This window comes from Eublepharis macularius, chromosome 11 (genome assembly GCF_028583425.1).
Source record: "Eublepharis macularius isolate TG4126 chromosome 11, MPM_Emac_v1.0, whole genome shotgun sequence".
NCBI lineage: Eukaryota > Metazoa > Chordata > Lepidosauria > Squamata > Eublepharidae > Eublepharis > Eublepharis macularius.
In genome coordinates, this window is record NC_072800.1 from 10,631,991 (window position 1) to 10,653,997 (window position 22,007).

Below are 22,007 nucleotides of genomic sequence, written 5' to 3' on the forward strand. Positions count from 1 at the left end.
CTGGTAGCCCAGGGGGGAGGGGCTGGGGGCTGGACTTCTGCAAACAAAAGCACAGTCTAGAATGATGGCTTGGGCTTTTTTGTACTTCACAATTAACTTTACAGTACTGGATCAGGAGTGACAGAAGCTCCCATGTCAATGTGCCGCAAGAAAATCCCTGTGCTTAAACTTGGGTGTTTCCTCACACACACACTGTTATCTATTTACTACATACCACACAGCGTTATTATTCCCGACTGCAGTAATTCTTGATTCAGTTCAGACAACTGGCTTGGAAATGTACAGTCACGATCCCCAGTATTTGCTGAGAGTTCATTCTCATGTCGAAGCAGTAGAGGTGGCACATTTACATTAGACTCGCAACTTTGAAAACCGATTCTGGAGTCTCTTGCTGGGTCTGAAGAAAACACTAGCCAAATGAAAGCAGACAACTTAAGTATCTTTCTGGTTTCTTGAAGTTTACTTTGGATTATTTGCTATTGTTCTGGGAGAGCATTAAATAGTATGAGATGATGGATTAGGTAAAAACAGAAGCCTCCGACATCAGGAAGACCGTAACACATTAAGTACTTCAGTAGCTCCTGTTGATGCAAGTTACCGTTGATTTTGTTTTTTAGCACATGATGATGAAATACTCCTCCCTCTCATCTTGTTTGAAACTCTGCATGGACATGAAGCAGATAATTCTGTTTGCTTTTGGGGAGCGAATATGAAGAGATGTGAAAATTAAGGCTACGGAAAAACTTATTACTCCACTAATACGCTAAAGCAAAGTGAACAATAGAAGGAAAAAAACCAGAGAAGTATGGGATGGGAGTTGAATAATACATTTCGGTGGCTTATGGCCAACTTTTCAGATATGTGCCCTCTAACATAAAACTTTTGGAATACTTATATTATAAATGTAATTATTATGCATTCCATCTCCAAATCCTGGGAATTAAAGCAAGCTGCAGATTCTCTGCCAGAGCTCCTTTCAGAAGTTATAAAGTTTCATCTAGGTTTCACCCACAGGATGACCGGGCAAACACAAAAACCTTGCTCTGAGAGAAAAGTAGTGTCTGCATCTGTTTTGCCCTACTGAAGTCACCAGGACTTGATGCAGTCATGCAAAGTTTAACATGTGTGCTCCTCCAGCCTCGGTCTTCTAAAATCCCAAGCCTTTCATTTAATTAGTTTGTGAACAGGACATGGACGAATAAATGGAAAGATTAAAATACATTATTGCTATATTTAATTGCTAACAGTATTTTTTAACATCTTAAGGAGTTGCTGCAGAGAGAGTCTGAAAACTGTACAGAATCCACACAACTTGACAGCCACTGAAAAACGTGTAGATTGCAAAATTATTCCAGAATAAAACAATATTTTATGGTAAAGATTTTTACTGAGCATTACTGAATTAATTCCAAGATAAAGTTCTTGACACAGTGAAGCCAACTGCTCTGAAAGCAACCGGTGGCTTTTGGAATGGCATGCAACCCAACTGAAGCTGAAGCACCTAATCCCCTAAGAGGAGAACAAAACCCCACCAATTGGGGACTGGGGATTAGGGGGCTTTGCATGTAATCATGATTCTGAGCAACTAAGCAGCTAAGGGAATTGAGTCTCTGGCATTCTTGCCCCAACTGCAAAGCAAAGGCCATGTGCTATGAGAAATTTACAGTAAGCATCAGAGCCACGAGTCAAACAAATGGATGAGGCTGAAATAGTGGCCTGGGTTTTTTGATCTTTTCCAGTCAAGCAACTGAGAAAAGGTGTCTCAGGGCTGCTTTGCACTTTGATAGGTTTTGACATGGAAGTTACTTTCCTGTTTCCCATAGAGGAAAGAAATACCATGATTTCCAAGTGGATGGTGTACTATTTAATAACCCTGGCGTGGTATAAAAGATTACACATGTGTAGGATTGTTTCATATCACAACCTCTGAGTGGGGAAATCACACAAATACAAAAGTGGCTTAATGGTAAGAAAATATATTTGTCGTTTCTGGTCAATGTGATCCTCTGAAGCAAGGTTTCTCTTTCTATTACAAAACACTTTGTTGCCCTGTCTGGCACCAGAGCAAAAAGCTACCTCAAAGGAATATGGATCTACCTCAGAGCAGATAACGTGACCTAATGCCCATACAGAATAATGAACCTGTGGGGCAGAAGTGGGGAAAGAAAGATGAAAAAGAGCAAGTAGGGTGTAGTAGCAAGAGAGCCGCACTAGGGAGGTTTCCGCACGAGGACGGGCTGTCATGGTTTCCCCATTTCTGGCGCAGCTGCTGATAAAGCACAGCAACAACAGTAATTCCACATCGCAGATTTCCTTACAGTTTCCCTGGCCTAGTATCTCAGCAACAGCCACCCACCCCCTCTCCTGAGACAATGGGGATTTTGCAATTTTAAAAAAATATATCAATAGAACACTTATGCCAATTTAGTGTTATATCAATGTGTTTACCATGGACTCTGAATTCTCAGCTTTCATTTTTTAAAAAGTCAGTAAAGTGTAGATGACTGGGGAAGGCAACGTAAAAAGTCTGCCAAGAAAACCTCGTGATGCAAAATGGAAGAAAACGGGAAGTGGTAGTCATTGGGGACTCTCTGCTCAGGGGTATGGAACATCATGTGTCCAGGCCAGTTCCCCTATTCCGAGATATGCGTTGCTTGCCAGGGGCCAGAATTCAGGACATTACATACCAATTGCCGAAACTGATCAGACTGACTGATCTGTACCCATTTGTGCAGGTAAACGTGGGAATGAATGAAACAGCCATGAATACCATTGCAAGAATGAAAGAGGATTATGAGACTCTTGGAAGGCAGCTGAAGACACTGGGGGCACAGGTGGTATTCTCTTCTAGCCTTTCTGTCAAAAGAAGAGGAATGCAAAGGGAGCAGACCATACTCGAGGTGAATCGGTGGCTGAGGTGGTGGTGCCAGCAGGAGCACTTTAGGTTCTGGGACCACGGGATAAGTTTTCTCAGAGATGGCCTTCTGCAACATGATGGGCTTTACCTCTCAAGGTCAGGGAAGAAAATGTTTGGAAAGAACCCGGAGAGTTTCATCAGGAGAGCTTTAAACTGATGCCGCAAGGGGAAGGGGACAATCGACATGAGGATTTCAATGAAGAGGTGAAAACAGCGGGGGCCCACCTGAGTAGGAAAGGTCAAACAAAGGTACAAGGCTACAAGTGTCTATATACCAATGCCCAAAGTATGGGCAATAAGAAAGAAGAGCTTGAGCTTCTATTGCAAACAGAGGGCTATGATATAGTAGGAATTACTGAGACTTGGTGGGATGATTCCCATGACTGGAATGTGCTAGTGGATGGGTATGAGTTGTTCAAGAAAAAACGGAAGGGTAGAAGAGGAGGCGGAGTGGCATTGTATGTGAGAAGAAATCTTGATTGTCAGCAAGTTCTGGAGAATGTGGTTGACAGCCCAGTGGAAAGTATATGGGTGGAAATAAGGGGAGGAAGGACAAAGGGTATTGTTGTTGGAGTCTGCTACAGACCACCTGACCAGGGAGAGGAAATGGATGCTGCTCTCCTTGAACAGACTGGTAGAGTATCCAGACATCAGAAACCTTATAATTATGGGTGACTTCAACTTCCCCGATGTGTGATGGGAGACAAGCTCAGCAAAGTGACAAGAATCATGCAACTTCTTGACCTGCCTGGCCGATAACTTCCTTTTTCAAATGGTGGAAGAAGCTACAAGGGGCTCAGCCATACTAGACTTAATATTAACCAACAGGGAAGAATTGGTAGATGGGGTGAAGGTGGTGGGGACCTTAGGGGGAAGTGACCATGTCCTCCTTGAATTCCAGTTGCTGGGGGGGGGGCAAGGGGGCAAGATTCGTAGGTTAGATTGTCATAGAGCTGAATTCAATGAACTCAGAGGTTTGATGAAAGTTATTCCGTGGGGGAGTGTACTGGAAGAGAAAGGAGCGAGTGAAGGGTGGGCTCTTCTCAAACATGAGCTTTTGCAAGCTCAAGCCCTCACTATTCCAGCAAGACGGAAACATGGTAAGGGCTCCAAGAAACCGATGTGGATGAACAGAGAGCTCCAGAATAAGCTAAAGGAGAAAAAGGAAATGTTCAGGAAATGGAGAGAAGGACAGACCACTAAAGAGGAATATTTGAGGGTTACTAGATCCTGCAGATCAGCCATCAGAGAACCCAAAGCTCAGTACGAGCTGGGTCTGGCCAGGAGGGCTCGCTACAATAAGAAAAACTTCTACAGATATGTGAGAAGCAAACGCAAGGTAAAAGAGGCAATTGGACCACTGTTGGGAGTAGATGGAGAAACTCTGATGCAGGACAAAGAAAAAACAGAGAGGCTTAATGACTTTTTGGCCTCACGAATGTTATCCCAATCTTTAAGAAAGGGAAGAAGGATGACCCGGGAAACTACAGGCCAGTCAGTCTGATGTCTGTTGCTGGAAAGGTATTAGAGCAGATTTTAAAGGGATCGATCTGTAAGCATCTGAAGGACCGCTTAGTGATCCAGGCAAGTCAACATGGTTTTGTCCCTAACAGAACTTGTCAGACCAACCTGGTTTTCTTCTTTGATCAAGTGATGAGCTTACTGGACCATGGGAAATCTGTCGACGTGATTTGGCTGGATTTCAGCAAAGCTTTTGATAAGGTTCCCCATGACATTCTAATGGGTAAACTAGAAGACTGCAGACTGGACTATAGGACAGTTCGGTGGATAGGGAACTTGTTGGAGGACCGCACTCAAAGAGTGGTGGTCAATGGCATTTCATCAGATTGGAGGGAGGTGTCCAGTGGGGTGCCACAGGGTTTGGTTTTGGGCCTGGTACTTTTCAATATTTTTATCAATGATCTGGATGAAGGAGTGGAAGGGCTGCTCATTAAATTTGCTGATGATACCAAATTGGGAGGGGTAGCAAACACCCAAGAAGATAGAATTAAAATTTAACAAGATCTGAATACTCTGGAGAAGTGGGCGGTTGTGAACAGGATACAATTCAACATAGATAAGTGCACAGTATTACATCTGAGCCACAAAAATGTGAAGCACATATACAGGCTGGGGGATACACTTCTGTGTAGTAGTATATGCAAAAGAGATCTTGGAGTAAGAGAGGATTGTATACTAAATATGGGCAGTCAGTGTGATGCGGTGGCAAAAAAGGCAAACTCAGTCTTGGGTTGTATCAAAGGGCCATTGCATCGCAATCGCAGGAGGTCATAGTCCCTCTCTATACTGCCTTGGTCAGGCTGCACCTGGAGTACTGTATGCAGTTCTGGAGGCCTCACTTCAAAAAGGATGTGGACAAAATCGAGAGGGTGCAGAGGAGAGCGACGAGGATGATCAGGGGTCTGGAGACTGAGCCCTATGAGAAAAGGTTGAGGGTCTTGGGAATGTTTAGTTTGGAGAAGAGAACATGATTGCTCTCTTGAAATCTTTGAAAGGCTGTCATTTGGAGGAGGGCAAGGAGCTGTTCCACTTGGCAGCAGAGGACAGGACCCGAAGCAACAGGCTTAAATTACATGCAGAAAGGTACTGGCTGGATATTAGGAAAACCTTTTTCAGGGTCAGAGTAGTTCAAAGGTGGAATCAGCTGCCTAGGGAGGTGGTGAGCTCCCCTTCACTGGCAGTTTTCAAGATGAGGCTCATCCTGCATTGGGAAGGGAGTTGGACTACATGGTCTGTATGGCCCCTTCCAACTCTGTGCTTTCCATGGTCATAGATGCAGAGGAGTTAGCCGTGTTAGTCTGTAGTAGCAAAATCAAAAAGAGTCCAGTAGTACCTTTAAGACGAACCAACTTTATTGTATCGTAAGCTTTCGAGAATCACAGTTCTCGAAAGCTTATGCTACAATAAAGTCTTAAAGGTGCTACTGGACTCTTTTTGATTTTCCAACTCTGTGATTCTGTGATTCTATGGGCCAAGCTAGAAGTGACAAATTACACTTGCATGGCAAGTGAACAGACTCACATGTATTCCTCCCTGTTCACTTGTCCACCTCCCCAACCACATTCAGAAATACTTGGGGAGCAACAGGAACGGCGTGAGGTGCCAGGGCATCCTCAGGCACCCCACTGGGGAGGCCCTGCTCTAGATCATTAGTAGCCAGTAAAAATGAGTGCATTGCAGTCTTGCCAGTTTTTTTTCTTAGAAAGACACTGAACAAAGTGCCTCCAGACACCAGGCAGATTCCACCTCCATTCCTAAAGCAAGTAAGAAGGAGACAGGATGAGTCCTATCCCTCTCTGAGACAGGCTGAGGATTTATGAGACTTGGTTCTGGCCCTTTTCAAAGCTGCACAGGAAACAGAGCACAAGTTTGTCATTCCTACTCTTAAGCCTTCATTTACTGATTCTTAATCACAGTAAATCTTACTGCTGTCTGTGGTTAAGGCTTTTGATATGACTGCCTAGGGGACACTTTGATATGACCACCTAAAGGATAGAGATAGGGATCCCAGATTCCCCAGTGGGAGGGGGGTGCCCCACTCCCACCCTCCGCTCTCCAGCACCATTCACCTGGCCAGTGGGGGGAAATGTGGGTGAGCAGGCCTCCTGGGTATGCTCCCATGGCGCGCGATGATGTCATCATGCAGGGGCTGGGAGTGCTCCCACACTTTGCAGTAGGTCGATTTGGGCCCCAAATAGGGCTGAGAGTGCTCCTGGCCCCTGTGTGATGATTATAACTATAAACTCATAAACAAAATGTCCCCAAGACTGATGCTTAGTTGAGGACTCATTTATTCCAATCTGTCACTGGTTCCCTGGTCTCAGACCAGGTGCCCCACCTCTTCACCATAGGCAGGTACCTACTGGCTCCTCCTTGGCCTCCCTATTGTGGGCTCACCACCAGAGGTTATGGGTGCTGGCTGCCTATTTCACCTATATCCATAATGGCCTCTCAGGGCCTGCACTGCTCCCACAGTCATTGCTGCTGCTGACATCCCCCCTGCAGGGGAGCAATGTCCCCTTGGAGAGTCCCACCAAACCTTCCTGACCTTCTTTTGGTCTTCATGTGCTCCAAGTATCCTGCTGGGGCTGCCCCACAGCTAGCTCCAGCATCCAGGTGCCCATTCTGTTGCCCCTTCCCTTACCTAGATCTGGCCTGGTTTCCTGGGCTATCTTCAAAGTGGTTTCCCTGCCACTGCCATCTCTCAAAGCAAAACCCACACTCGGGGTCCTTTTCTGGGGGCTAGCATCTTCTGGCCACTTCTCCTCTCCCCTTTCTGACTGTTTCCTGGGGCTTTTTAAAGCCCCCACGTTCCACAACTGATTCCACCCCATAGCTATGTCCCCCCCCCATCCTTTCCATCCCAGCCATGTTTACTTCTAGTAGGGATGCAGGCAGTAAAGAAGACCATGTGGCACCTGTGGGTCAGTCTGCACTATCTGAGCAGCCAAATGCTGCTTTCTGATTAAGGGCCCCATAAATCCATTTACTTCATTTAAAATCACCATTTGTTTCTGTGAGGTCTTGAGGGGCAGCAGGATCATAATGAAACATAAATGAAATGAAACACACAACGTTCTTGTCCTAACTGAAGGCATACAGTTCAGAACTGTTGGAACAGGTTTACTAGGCAACAAGCAATGAGATATCCGCTGTACAATGATTTTACCTTCATCTTCTTTGCTGGATTTTTGATTTTCTGAAGAAGTGCATTCATGGAAACGTGAATCCAATTTCTCCAGCCTTACCGAATGTCCATTTAAGAGCTTTTTGGGATTTGCACCAAACATTCCATCTGAGGAAATTCCGGGCTTGCGATCTTTACTTCGTGAACTCTTAAGTGGCCTATCTAAAGACCGAGATCTTCTTGAATCCAACCTGCAACCTGCCACGGAAGAAGTTTCATGAGGTACAAACAGTTTTTCTGGTGCTTGGGAATGCTCCCCAAATCTAAAGCCCTCTTTTAGTTCCTCCCTTCTTGATAATACTTTGCCTGAGAAGCTCCCTTGCTCAACACAATTCCCACATACTTTGTTCTCGGCAACCCTGGAAGCATTGCCCGTCTCTCTTGAATCCATTACATGCCCTGAAAGTTCTTCTTCCACAATTGATTCCTCAGAACTGGAACCCAAGTTCATTGGGTTTTGCAAAGCTTCTATGTACGACTTTCTAAACAAACGTTTTGTTTCAAAATACACAGAGTCCCGCCCTCTTTGACGCGGGCTGCTCAAGTCTGTACCAAAAGTTATGCTTCTAGCGCCCTTCCTTTTCGCTTGCAGAGGGGTTGATGCATTGTCCTTCAGAAAGTCTTGTGCCGATTCAAATGTCTTCTCAGGTTCCCTGGTGGCTTGCCCGAAAATGGGATCCACATCTGGGCATCCTTCAGGAAGTGCTCTGGGGCTTGCATCAGCAACTTTCCCATCCTCAGCGGAGGCTTCTGAGCTTTCTGCTCCCATCTGGTTTTCAGGGCCATGGCATACAGCAGAATGGTTATTGCTTTGGTCCCCGTGATTTTCTGCCAGTGGTGCCTCTGCCACGGTAGAACCAGTGTCATTCGACGTGGAACTCTCACAGGAGCTGCTGCTTTCTGGGGTCTGTGCCATGGCTTTAGCATCAGGATGGCCGAGGATTAACTTTTCAAGCAGAGAATTACTGGAATATTTTTGCAGGATTGTTTCAGCTGTAGGAATAAAGATGGGATTCACAATATTCTTCCAAGGAGTCCTGTAGGCGGCTGGTCCAGCGGTCAGCAGGCAGCTCTGCAAGGGGCAGCCATTTCGTTCACAATTCACATTTTCCAAAAATTCTGCTGTGAAAATATATCCGTACATGGTTTCAGGTACAAGGACTTCTTCCATTCCTTTCCCATGTCTGGAGAGGCATTTTAACACTAGGTTGGCTGACTGCTTTCCCACTGGCACAATTTGGAAGTAAAAGTCTCCTGGTTTTAAACGGACTTTGCGGAGAGAGGCCAGCTGTACTATGACCTTCTCATGTATGCACAATGGCCATCCTTCGTGGTAGAAAATCAGGCCAGTATAATTGTCCTGTAAGTAAGAGAGAAAACAAAACATTTGACAGGAAATATTTCCCCTCATGTAATTATGTTCCAGGGAAGACATGCCACTATTGACTGTTCTGTGCAACAGAAAAGAATGGTAAAGTATTGGGGTTTTTTAAATGAAATCTTGCAGGGAACAATATATTGTAGAACCAACTATAGCTTCGGAACCATGACTGTCTCTGGGGTTCAGACAGTTAGAATTAGTAAAGCAACAAACCATCAAATAAAGTAAATAATTGTTTCGGGCACAAACGGGACATACTATAAAATCATGGTAGCACATTTCTTCGTGCCTTTTCTTAGAACCCCTTCCAGACAATGGTTTTTTACAATGTGTAAAGGGTATCTTTTTCTTTGCTGCATGGGCACTTAAGAGACATCCCGGGTGCTTGTAAGGAAGTCCTCTTCGACCCATGCTGCCTTATTCTAGACCGAAAGCAGCGTTACTTTACTACAACTTCTGCAAGGCTTGATTCAGAACTACCTGTAAACTGCTGCTGTTTTCTAAAAGCATGCTTGGTGCTTGTGACTGTGTGAGATTAACCTGGGAATGTAATGTACAGCTGACACATCACTCCATAGTGGAAAGTGTGGGACAGTATACTGATGACATTGAGAGCATCCTGGTTTGTGCCTCTGCGGAGCTCAGGAGTACTCCAAGGCCCCAGCAGCGCTCCTGCGCTCCGCAGCAGCCCTATTCGCAGCAGTGAGAGGGCAGGAGTGAGGTAGGTGCCAGGTCTCTCACCTCTCGCCTGGAGGGTAAGGGGACCTGGCAACCCAAATGAAAATGTCAGGGAAGTACCCACTCTCCTCCTGACTGCCCGTAAACTATGCAAAACTGAATTATTCAAGAGGGCTTTTTACTCAACTAGGAGAGCTTAAGGTAGCTGGCTCAAGGTTGACTCAGCCTTCCACCCTTCCAAGGTCGGTGAAATGCGTACCCAGTTTCCTGGGAGTAAAGTGTAGATGACTGGGGAAGGCAATGGCAAACCACCCCGTAAAAAGTCTGCCAAGAAAATGTCGTGATGCGATGTCCCCCCATAGGTGACTCAGTGCTTGCACAGGGGACTACCTTTACCTTTAGGAGGGCTTACTATAAGGAAGTGGTGTCGAAGGGTGTATCAGTAAAGAGACAGGGACAACAGATTTTGCTCCTATGTATTATCTGTTGCTTTACATATGATTCTACTGAGTAGTTCTGTGTTGTTTAATATGTCAGTCTTAGAATTGCTTATGCTGTTTCAGAGTTTCTTCTACTCTATATTGGATTGCTGCTCATTTTAAATCTTTGCAAATTTGCATTTATATACCCTATTACATTGTTTACCAAAAAGTCCTTGAAACTGAGTATACTAATGGTTGTTGGGGGTTTTCCGGGCTGTATTGCCGTGGTCTTGGCATTGTAGTTCCTGACGTTTCGCCAGCAGCTGTGGCTGGCATCTTCAGAGGTGTAGCACCAAAAGACAGAGATCTCTCAGTGTCACAGTGTGAGAGATCTCTGTCTTTTGGTGCTACACCTCTGAAGATGCCAGCCACAGCTGCTGGCGAAACGTCAGGAACTACAATGCCAAGACCACGGCAATACAGCCCGGAAAACCCCCAACAACCATCGTTCTCCGGCCGTGAAAGCCTTCGACAATACATTGAGTATACTAACTCACACTGTGTAATTTCCCTTGAGTCACAGTGAGAAAGGTGGGCTATAAATAACATAATAAATTTTTTAAATGGTGGTATTCTACTTCCACTTCTGGAAACAACCAGCCAAGAAGAAGCAGCGACTACGGTGCCTCCCAGACTGAACTCATGGCTTGCAGTTCTGGTTTGGAGGGTGAATACAAAATACAGTTTGCCACTTTCAATGTAATGGCCACCTATAGTTTGTCTCAAAACAGGAAAGTCACAGCACACAAGGGGAGCCTGAGCCTGAGAGTCATACATATAATGCCAAACCGTGGCTTGGTGTTACATGCAAACTGGACAATTGTGGTAGGTCCTGTGAATTTGCTATTGTGTGCATGTTCAGCAGGGAACTGCAGCCAATCATGGGTCTCTCAATGATGTTCCTGCATGATGTGCATGTTCCCAAACATGCCTGGGTCACATTCAATACATTCTGTTTTTAAGTGTTCAACTACAAATGTAATACGTGACCACTGCAGTCCTTTCACTGACCATATAACTAACAGAAAATGGAATAAAACTGTGTTTTCCCCACAAAATCAGCAAAGAGGCGTATCTTAGCAACTAAGGTGATACAAAAGCATTAGGAAACATACTTCTTGATCCTTTCCTCTCAAGGGACAGGTGATAAGTTCAGCATACATAAAGATTCAATTGTTTCTTATTAAAGGAACAATATAGGGGGAACAAAGTATCTGATGGAAGTATCCTGTCTCCTAGCCAGGAGTGGAATATTTCTGTCTCGGGTTTCCATTCACTGAGCTCATTTCTACCCGTGGGTTTCAGACAAGAGACTTCTTTTGACCAGCAGGAGTCACCATTTGGACTGGCAAAACCTCTGTTCCACTGAACAGAGGTTTGGTTAATAATGCCACAGTAGCAGTAAAAAGAAAAAAAATGAATTTTAAAACCTCCAAAAATTTACAAACAGAAATAAAGAATACAGTACAAAATGATCAGGTCCCAATTTCAGTTGCACAGAAAATGAGTAAGAATTTGGAATAAAGAGATCACCTGTAATTGTGTTTTTCTTTGCCTTTTTGGCATTTAAGCCAATGCTTTTTTGCTTTTCAGTTTTCTACAATACTGTGTTCAGGAAAAGGTTGAACACCCATTACCATTCTGCCTGCAAACCGGGTTCTCTGAACGGCCTCTCAACAAATTACCCATTTTTGATTATTCAATTTTTTATTCCATTTTGCAAAATAAATATGTTCTTCTTAACATATTAATAGCATATCATTCTCTCAACACTGACTACCGCAGATACAAGAAAGAAGTAACACACCATTTTAGAGAGCTATCATTTACACATTCGAAGAGGGAAAAGATTGTCCAGCATTTTGTACCACAGGGTGGGTTATGCCAGTTCCAATAATTAATAACAGTGATCACATTTCTATAAATTTCTGACCTGCCTAAGATTTCTGTATCCTGATTTTATTCATAATCAGTGTAGGACTAACCTAATTCAACAATCATCTCAGAGCCAAGCTACAAGTGAGGAATGACACTCGAACGGCAAGTGAACAGGCTCACGTGTACTCCTCCCTGTTCACTTGCGCTCCACTTGCACTCCACTCAATCACAAGTGAACAGGGAGGAATACACGTGAGTCTGTTCACTTGCCGTTCGAGTGTCATTCCTCACTTGTAGCTCGGCCCGCAGTACCAAGGCTTTTGGCTGCTTTCATACTCGAGCCAGTAGCATCATTTTGGGCTGCAGTAATTAAATGTTTAATCAAAATTCCTTGATTTTCCAACTGAGATCTTGCCTAATGGTTAAACATTAGAGATAAGCCAAAACATAGCCCATAATATTCACTTCTTATGAACCATGGTTCAAAATGTTTGTGCTGATATACATCATCACAGCTAATAGTATACATTCCTCCTACTTCTGGCTATAAGGGAAAGAGAGATAAATCTTACTTATTGGCAGGGCTTTTTTTCTGGGAAAAGAGGTGGGGGAACTCAGTGGGTTGCCCTCGGAGAAAATGGTCACATGGCTGGTGGCCCCGCCCCCTGATCTCCAGACAGAGGGGAGTTGAGATTGCCCGAGTGGCACGGAGGGCAATCTAAACTCCCCTCTGTCTGGAGATCAGGGGGCGGGGCCACCAGCCATGTGACCATTTTCAAGAGGTTCCGGAACTCCGTTCCACCACGTTCCTGCTGAAAAAAAGCTCTGCTTATTGGGAATATCTATTTCCACTAAGGAATACAGAACTTTGTCTTGCACAGTCAGGGAAACCAATCAAATATCTGAGAACTCGTTGAGCTATTAAATATTTGGGCTGTTCAAAGATTTGGCACAATTATCAAAGATAAAAAGCTTGATTCATTTCAGTTAACTCCCTTGATGGTTTTTAAGAATCCAGCAGTTAGCAAAAAAATAACTATATGGTCAAGAAAACATTCCAAATTTAAAACATAACAGGACCGGATCTTGTGGATTTGTTCCACTAGCGGTTGTACTTTCCTCTAGAGTCTTCCCCCAACAAAAAAAGGCCGCTCCTTTAGAGGAATGCTAATGCAACAAACCCACAAGTATCACATCCTGCCTTGCAGACCAGTTCAGAAAGGAGAATTAGCTGTCCCCAGTCTTTTATTATTTGGACAGTAGTGTACTGGGATAAGACACGTTTTTGATACAATCACTAATATCAGTTCTCTTGTTAGATTTAAAATCTAACCTGGAAGTAGACTGGGAGATTTTCCCTAATGGGAAAAAAGCATATTCATGATTTTAAATAAATTGTAATGAACAAAATTACGAGAGTTTTTTTTTAGCCTAAAAAGGACCAGGTTACCGGTCACAAGTGTGGATGCCCCGTTCAACCCAGAAATGCTGTTTGCATAAATAAACCTCTATTTAAAGGAGGAGGGATAAACCAGGGGAATAAAACTTGGGAGTTTCAAACAAACACTGCTGGCAGTAGACTAAATTAGGAAGTCCCAGATCCACAATGCCGGAATACTTTAGTCCCAGTCTTTGAGCTCCTACTCACAAGCTCCAGGACCGTGTAGAGGCTCCAAGAATTCAGGGTTCCTCAGGACAGCAGAAACTCTTCCTCAGAAGGCCCACCCCTGATGTGGGTCACGCTTTGTCCAACTCCCCCCAGCCCGCCTCTCCAGGCTCCCTCCCCTGAGACATCCATCCCTATCTCAGACCCTTCCCTCCTTCATCTTCTGAGCTCCCAACTGCCATTCTCCAGCTGCCCCGTTGCTAGGCAACCCCTCCTCAGCCTCTCTGTAAATCCTCCTCCCTTTAGAAGGCAGTGTTTTCTTTTCATTAACCATTTTTACAAGGCCTACACAAGATTGGCCTCCACCAGTCTTCCAATATTTCTTTGTAAAATATTTTAGTTTACAAGAAATAGGGACTGGAGAAAAGGTAAGAAAAGTATCACCTTGTGATGAATTGATGAAAATAGGGCACAAAATATGTAAGTTAGAGAGGTATTAATACACCCCACCCCGAACTTGTGGATATTCTCATGGACTAAGTTTTTAAAAGAAATGGACTAGTAGCCTCAGGTGTTCATTAAAGAAACAAAAAGAAATATTCACTGTAATAACAGAAGGCTGCTCAAAAGTATTCTTAAAGCTATGTTTAGCATCAATGCGAAACTAGAGTTAAGGGGGGGATTCATTCCAAAGAACAAAAAGGTAGGACTGTATTCTCACAATGCAACCCTAAGGATACCTCCCTGTGAGTAAGTCCCACTGGATAATATCTGAAGATATCTGCTTGAGAGCTGGGACTGTTCCATTAGCCTGGTTTTGAGTTTACAGACTGTGGTCCATTGGAAGCCAGCAGTACATCGGCGCAAAATCTCTGGCACTGACACTGATATTACTGAGGAATACTTGCCAAATGGAGAGCACTGTTTGATAGCCATGCAGTAGTCCTGGAAATGGTTGTGCTTCCTCAGTCAGCCATCCCAAGTCTTGCAGCAGGCAAGCCATCATACACTTGTGATCATTTTCCAGGAAAAAAATAATGTACTGTAAGGAATTGCCCTATAATTATGCTCTTTTGCCAAGGAAAGCTTCTATGTTTGGTGTAATTCAAACACTGCTTCTACTGTACTGTAGTTTTTTTATTTGTGCTGATGTAATGCTAAGTTTCAGCTCTGAACATTTCCAGTGTATGGTCAAAATTGTTCCCTAGAGCAATAGACAGCCTTTGTAGTTTTCTGACAGTCAGTTAGATGAACCAACTGCCTTATTCCCAAATATGTAATAAACAGTAGGAAAGACGTCTCTTCCTCTTTCAGGCCTGGGCAGGTGCTTTGTAGCTACAAACTACTAATTATTCTTTATGCTGTGGTTCCTTTTTACTTTGTTAACTGAAACGCCACCATCTGATTTTATTTAAATATTAGTTATGTTGATTTATAGGGTGCTTACTGATGTAACAGTATATATATCATTCCTTGCTAGTATGACTAGCTTTCCAGGTGTTTTCCAGGTGTTTTGACTAATAAAGACTCCACCTTTGTAAAAGCAACACAGAAATTCTTCTTCAGAGAACTCTGGACAAAGAATTACTTGATTATTATTTGCTTAAGTTTTAAACAAAGAATGACAGGAAAGTAAATATTTGTTTAGAAACTGAATTAATCTAAAATAGGGAAATTTTTCATAATTTTGGTTTTAACATATAAAAACTGAAATAGAAGCCACTATTTACATTTTTTTCAAAAAGAACAGTAATATAAATAGACATGAATCCAGTGATGTTTACTAAGTTTGAATTAATTACAGAGACAACACATTCTCCAAGGAGGACGCAAATTTAAAAATTAAAATGCAATGCCCAAGCTACACAAAATTCAGAGAATAATCATAAGTACATCTAGATGATCTATCAGTTAAGGTTGACAGATACATGCTGTGGCCACTTCAAGGTTTGATTATTTCAACACACTTGAACCACAGCTCTGAACCATCTGACAAAGAACCATCTGACGAAGAGAGCTGTGGTTCTTGAAAGCTTATGATACAATAAAGTTGGTTAGTCTTAAAGGTGCTACTGGACTCTACTATTTTACTCTGTTTGTCATCTCTCCATGGACTGCCCACTTGTTTCCAAGTCCAATTCAAGTTGCTAGTGCTTACTTAGACAGGCCTTCCCAGCTTGGGACTCAATTACTTGTGGGGACACTTCTCCTAGCATGCACCCTTTGACACCACTTGTCTTCTCCTACCCCCGCAATTAAGTGTGATCAGTTGCTGCCAGCTTGTGGGCATTTTCTGTCATCACCCTTATCTTGTGGAACAGCCTCTTAAATAACATGAGGAAAGCATCCAACGTCATCTCAGAGAGGGGTGAAGACAATCATGTGTTCAAGGGGACACAAGTATTCAAATTCTGCCATCCCCAGGCTCCACCTCCAAATCTCCGGGTATTTCCCAAGTGCTAGTTGGCAACAATCCATGGCCAGCAGAATCACTCATAAGCAAAACAAGAAAACAACCAACAACAGTGTAGTGTTCAGGCAAATCAACAGCAACAAGTCTTTAGTCAAGGAGTCTAAATGGTCTTCTCCAGGGCTTTTTTTCTGGGAAAAGAGGTGGTAGAACTCAGTGGGTCGTCGTCCTGGGGGAAAATGGTCACATGGCTGGTGGCCCCACCCCTGATCTCCAGACAGAGGGGAGTTGAGATTGCCCTCCGCGCCGCTGAGCAGCGCGGAGGGCAATCTCAACTCCCCTCTGTCTGGAGATCAGGGGGCGGGGCCGCCAGCCATGTGACCATTTTCAAGAGGTTCCGGAACTCTGTTCCCCCGCGTTCCCCCTGAACAAAAGCCCTGGTCTTCTCGAGAGGACAGCTTTCACCTGATGCTGAATTACCATCATGGAAGATGTAAGGCACTTTCCCTAGTGAGGGAACTCCACAGCTTTGGTGTCACTGCTGACAGGATTACTACTGAAATTCTGATGGAAGCAACACATTGAGAAAGACCCTGGAATCAGATTGTATTTGTAACATGTAGATAACATGGAAGCAGGTGGTCCTTTAAGGTGGTCCAGGTAGCTTAGCATACTAAAGGGCAAGACCAGCATTTTAAAACTGAGCCCAGAAGCAAACTGAGAGCCAGTGAAGTCATAAAATCCTACTGCCCTTACTTGAATGGCCCAGGATAGCCTGATGTCATCAGATCTTGGAAGCTAAGCAGGATCAGCCTTGCTTAGTACTTGAATGGGAGACCACGAAGGAACTCCAGGGTTGCTACACAGGCAATGGCAAACCACCTACGTTCATCTCTTGCCTTTAAACCGAATGGGGTCACCTGCAACTTAACGGCTGCGTTACACACAAGCACATGTTCCAACTGGCTAGCCCCCATTGATTCTCCACCAGTTGCATTTTCTGGATAGCATTCAAAAGCAGTCACAATCGTGGCACGTTACAGTAGTCTAGTCTGGAAGTGCCCAAGGCATGAATGACTGTAGCTAGGTTGTGCCTTTCTAGGAGCAATTTAGAAAGATAGGAAATTTTCTAGGAAAATATGTCCTTGGTGAACCAGTCTAAGCTGGTAAAAATGCACTCCTGGTCACCACAGCCTGCCAGCTGGGCATCCAGAAGAAGCATCAAAGCCAAGAGCACATGCGAGCTACATTCTATTGGGGAATACAACCCTGTCTACACTTATTCCTGAATCAGACATATTTCCAATCAGCAGTCTTGTCTGCCTGAAGTATCGGATTGTTCATCCCAATACATGCACAGATTGGACTCCAAAAGGCTCAACACAACAAAGCAGCATAGACCCAAGCCGCCTGCTACTGACAATGCCTAATGGAGCCTGGTTTTGAGGGGGCGGGGGGGGGGGGAATGGCCTATTTATAACACTTTAACATATTGGGGTAGCACCGTTCATGGTGGTGATAAAAAATACATATGCTACTCTTGCAACTCTGCTGTGCTTCTAGTCCCCACCCCTACCCCACAATTAACATAAAAGATGCTGTTTGCTAGAAAAGGCCAAACTATCTCTGGCTTCCCTGTAAAGAAACTAAAAGTTGTCAGTCAGGTGGGGGGGGGCAGTTAGACGAGAACCACTTGCTGAGGCAAAGGGAGAGAAGTACGCAACTGGAGGACTGACACATCCATCATCAGGGCCATGAGTAATGGCCTCCAGCACACAGTGGAAACAGAACTGTCCATTATGTGGCTGCAATTAAACAGTCAGCTAAACCCCTTACTCGGATGCCTATTGAGACGCTGTACTTTGCACAAACATTGGGTTATAAATCCTTTTGCCTCCCTAGTGAGCTGCGGTCGAGGGGCTGTAAATCTTCAAGTGATTTCCTGAATAGCGGCATTCCTGGGAAACTTGCAGTCCATAAGGTATGTGTGGGCAACCCTACTTTCCTTCCGCTTCGCTCCCCACGCAGAAAGTGCTCATGCTCACCCTGAAAGCAGCTGAAGAAATAACTCCTCGTCCTCAGTGGCAAAGAAAACTTACTCAATGAGATTGTGTGTTCCTATACACAGTCAAGGAAATTCAGGCAATCTAATAGTATTTCAAATTAGAATGTGTACACACCTATAATAGTTTAAACAACCTTCTGTTTCCTTGCCTTTTTATTTTGCAATATGAGAAACTATCAAGCAGCTCCTGAACTACACTTTTTAAATTTTATATTAGCAATTTTGGATAAAGCCCATACGACGAGTTACTCATATGCAGGCATTCATTCTCAAAGTTTGGATACAAGTGGGCATGCACACTGAAATTCTTTGATTTGTCTATTCACTGATGAAACTAAGTATTTTGTAGCTGACTCTATTCCAAGTGTTAAATACCAAGTGTGGTTCTCACTCAGAGAAATCGGCACTTAACTTGTCGTTTAGTTTTTCTCTTTTTTTCCTATCTTTCTAAATTGTATTTTCTTTTCATTATTATTGGTTGCTTGTCCTGTTATTTCATGTTTATATATACTGTTAGTGTGGGTTTTTTTAGATGGTTGTGTTTTTTCTAATCTTTTATGTTGACAGTTTATTGCTTAAATAAAAATTTATATCCAGCGGATTGTGTGCACATCACAATCCCATGAGTAGTCAGGAAAAGCAAGACGCACAGTACGGAGGGCAGAATTCAGGTTTCTGAGAATCTCAGCTTTGATTTAAAAAGAAAATGTTGAGCACTTATTGCAGAGAAGGTGTGCGTGGAAGTGTGTGGCAGGATCCATTCTCTCCTCCTTGGGCAAGTCTACTTTTCTCACGTGGGACTGAGGTCAGGAGTAACAGACTCCTATATGCAGAGCAATGCATGTGAGAAGGGCACAATGCGGCGGGGGGGGGGGGGGGCTGGAGTACCCTCCCCCCTCATATTTCATTTGTGCTTACACCTTAATGGAGACCAGCGAGCTCAATCGTTCCCAAAATCCAAGAGTATGCTCCCGTAGAGTGCAAGGTACAAATAAACTCTATCAGGAGCAGGGGCAAAGACACACGTGCACTGCTGCCAAACAGCGGCTGCCACCACATTTTAGGGGTAAGCCACAATTGTATTTTTGTGATCGTCTTGTTTTGCAGCTAGTCCATAGGGTGGCCAGGCTGCAGCCTGCAACCCCTGCAAGCATCACACTGCAGCCTGCAACCCCTGCAAGCATCACACTGGCATGCTGACATCACTTCCAACAAAAACTGCAAGTGATGTTATGATGTCATCAGGGAAGGGCCGGCTGTAAGATTTATTTGCAAAGCCTATTTTCAGCAAATCCTAGAACATCTCCCCCCATCATAGCGTCGCTTCACGTTTTCAACAGAAGTGATGTCAGCGTGCCCTCCCTCCCCCCCCCCTTTCTTCTCACTGGCATATCAGGTGCCCGCAGGTAAGTCTCCGGCCCTAGTGGGAGACCTGACAACTCTGATGCTAAGACACAAGGCCTTGCAGGACACCCATGTCCCTGTTGGGGCCCTTCAGCTGCACTTGCTAAAGAGGCATCACTCCCAATGAAGCATTTGGCTCGTCCAAGTCTCGGAGCATCTGCATTCCAACAAACGCCGCATACGCAGACGTTCTTCAGCCTAGAATATCCATCAGCGTTAGCCCAACATTCAGAGTTTTCTGATGAGTTTAAGGTTCAGTTCCTGCTTGACAACCCAGATGGGGAAATAACTGAAATAGTAGCTAAGTTTCTCTACAGTGCCATGGCTATACGCCCTGACAAGCAATATTCTGTACTGGTTTTGCTGCACTGTTGCCCTGCTCCTATCTGTATTTTAATCTCATTTTGTATGGAGTTTCGGTATTTAAAATTTTATATATGCCAATAAAGGCTTGCTTGACTGACTGACTGATCCATCAGCAGCCTATACTGGCCAAACAGGGTTATGCTTAAGGGAAACAGCGAACAGACGTAACTCGGACATTAAAAAAAACAGAAGAAGAAGCCTGTGGGCGACTACTGAACCCTTCTCATATTCCCGAAAGGAGATGGCAGCCTTTTCCGCAGCTAAAAAGATCAGCAGCACTCGCTTTTCTATATACCATATGCAATGCTGGGATGGGAACTGCCCCATTAAAAATAAAGGTAGCAAAAGATCAATTATAAAACAGATTATTTTGTTACCAATGGCTGCCTCTCTGGCTTTATCCGAAGAAGCACACATAATGGTTAGGCTGTAGCAATGGTATTACTGGATTACCATTTTCAGTACTTCATCCAAATACAATTCCAATGCTTGTACAAACAGACATTTTCTCCTTTCATTAAGAATCACTCTTTCTGGCTCTCTATCATTTCTCTGCCTGCCGCTATATTTTTTTTAAATGGGGAAAACAAAGACCATTTTTCTGCACTATTTCCAAAGTGCACCATGACCTGTGCTCTAGTTTAGGGTTTAAGAATGCTCAGATCATATTCCCAGCAGAATGCAAAGGAAGTTGTATATTTTTCCTCTCTCACTGATGCTTCTCTTTTTTACTAGAATGCACACTTTCCCATGGTTATCTAATGGTTTTATTGGCTAGATTCAGAAAGCTTAGTAGCTCAAGTTGAAACTTCATGTTTAAAAAAATCTTAAACCATGGACAAAGGAAGTCTCTGTTTTATCAGGGAAGGTTGAAATATACTTACACAGGTTTCCCGCTGGATGCACTGCAAGACTCTCTTGGCAGGGACAAGGAAATCAATTAGACATCTGAGACCATCTCCATGGTAGAACTTTTCAACAATGCTGAAAAGCTGCCAGAGAACAGTAGCAGCAGTGGCCTCAAAAGGCGGGTAGAGCGAAGAAAGAGTGTTCTGGATATAGGTGTCAAGGGATCCCGAATCCTGAAATGAAAAGCCACAGAGCATTAATTTATGGGGAGGGAAATAGCCCAGAGTTTTTTTTTTAAACCAACGATGCTACACCTTTAATGTATTTGTTCTATGTTCTGTTCTGTGTTCTGGAGTACCTTAGGATTCTTTAGGGTTCTTGAACAGCAATGCTGGACAAATATCCCTGACAAACAACTTGGCTACTACTTCAAAATGCAGGGGAGGTTGAGTGTGTTCAAGGGTGTGACATTGTTGATATACAAAGGGTTCCCCATCTGCCAAGTCAAAGTGAAAAGCTCCCTGGAAGTAGACTAGAAAACATTGCTTTGGAGCATACATTTCATGTAACTGATACAGTCTGTGGTATGACTTTATCAATGACACAGTCATAATCCTGACCAACGGTAAGGAAACCGTCAAGATATTCCTTGTCAACATGAATCTGGACCAGTCCATACAACAGGTCCATTTACGGATACCATTATAGAACTACACTATAGACACATAACTGCCAGTAAATGACCACTGGCCACTAGATGTATCTACATACTTCCAGCTGTCACCTGAAGCACATCACACAATCCACTGGCTACAACCTGCACTATGTTAACTGACAACAACCTTTGTTCAGAGAGTCACACATAGAAATCATACCTTAGGTATTCTTGGGATTATAACAAACATTTAACAAAGTGATTAAGCAGATTTGACAAGGCTGGGCTACTACTCAGACACAGTCCAGCGCACAAAAGACAGCGGACCAATCACTGCCACCCACACAACCGCCAGCTCAATTCTGTCCAAAATATCATCCCACCAGGACAAAGTTATTTTTCTCTTATAGTTCTTGGTGGTAGATCTTTCCTTGGTTAGAGAAAGCTGCCTAACCTAAAATAGCCTCTTACCAAGCAGCAACAGGTCACTGAGCACACACACAAATCTAGGGAGCAGGCTAGGGTTGCCAACCCCCAAGTGGTGGCTGGAGACCTCCAGAATTATGACTGATCTCCAGGCCACAGGGATCAGTTCACATGGAGAAAAT

The 22,007-nt window shown here is 43.9% G+C and overlaps 1 protein-coding gene across 1 annotated transcript in view; it reads right to left on the bottom strand.

Moving 5' to 3' along the window:
* The window catches only part of PLEKHG4B (pleckstrin homology and RhoGEF domain containing G4B), a 103,072-nt gene extending 81,638 nt beyond the window's left edge, over positions 1-21,434 (bottom strand). The window contains exons 1-4 of the mRNA XM_054991717.1: positions 21,321-21,434; positions 20,780-20,977; positions 7,608-8,985; positions 215-397 (exon numbers count right to left, since the gene is read on the bottom strand). Of these exons, the coding sequence (XP_054847692.1) occupies positions 215-397; positions 7,608-8,985; positions 20,780-20,977; positions 21,321-21,434 (1,873 nt within the window). The remainder of the gene's footprint in view (positions 1-214; positions 398-7,607; positions 8,986-20,779; positions 20,978-21,320) is intronic.
* Between the last annotated feature and the right edge of the window lie 573 nt (positions 21,435-22,007).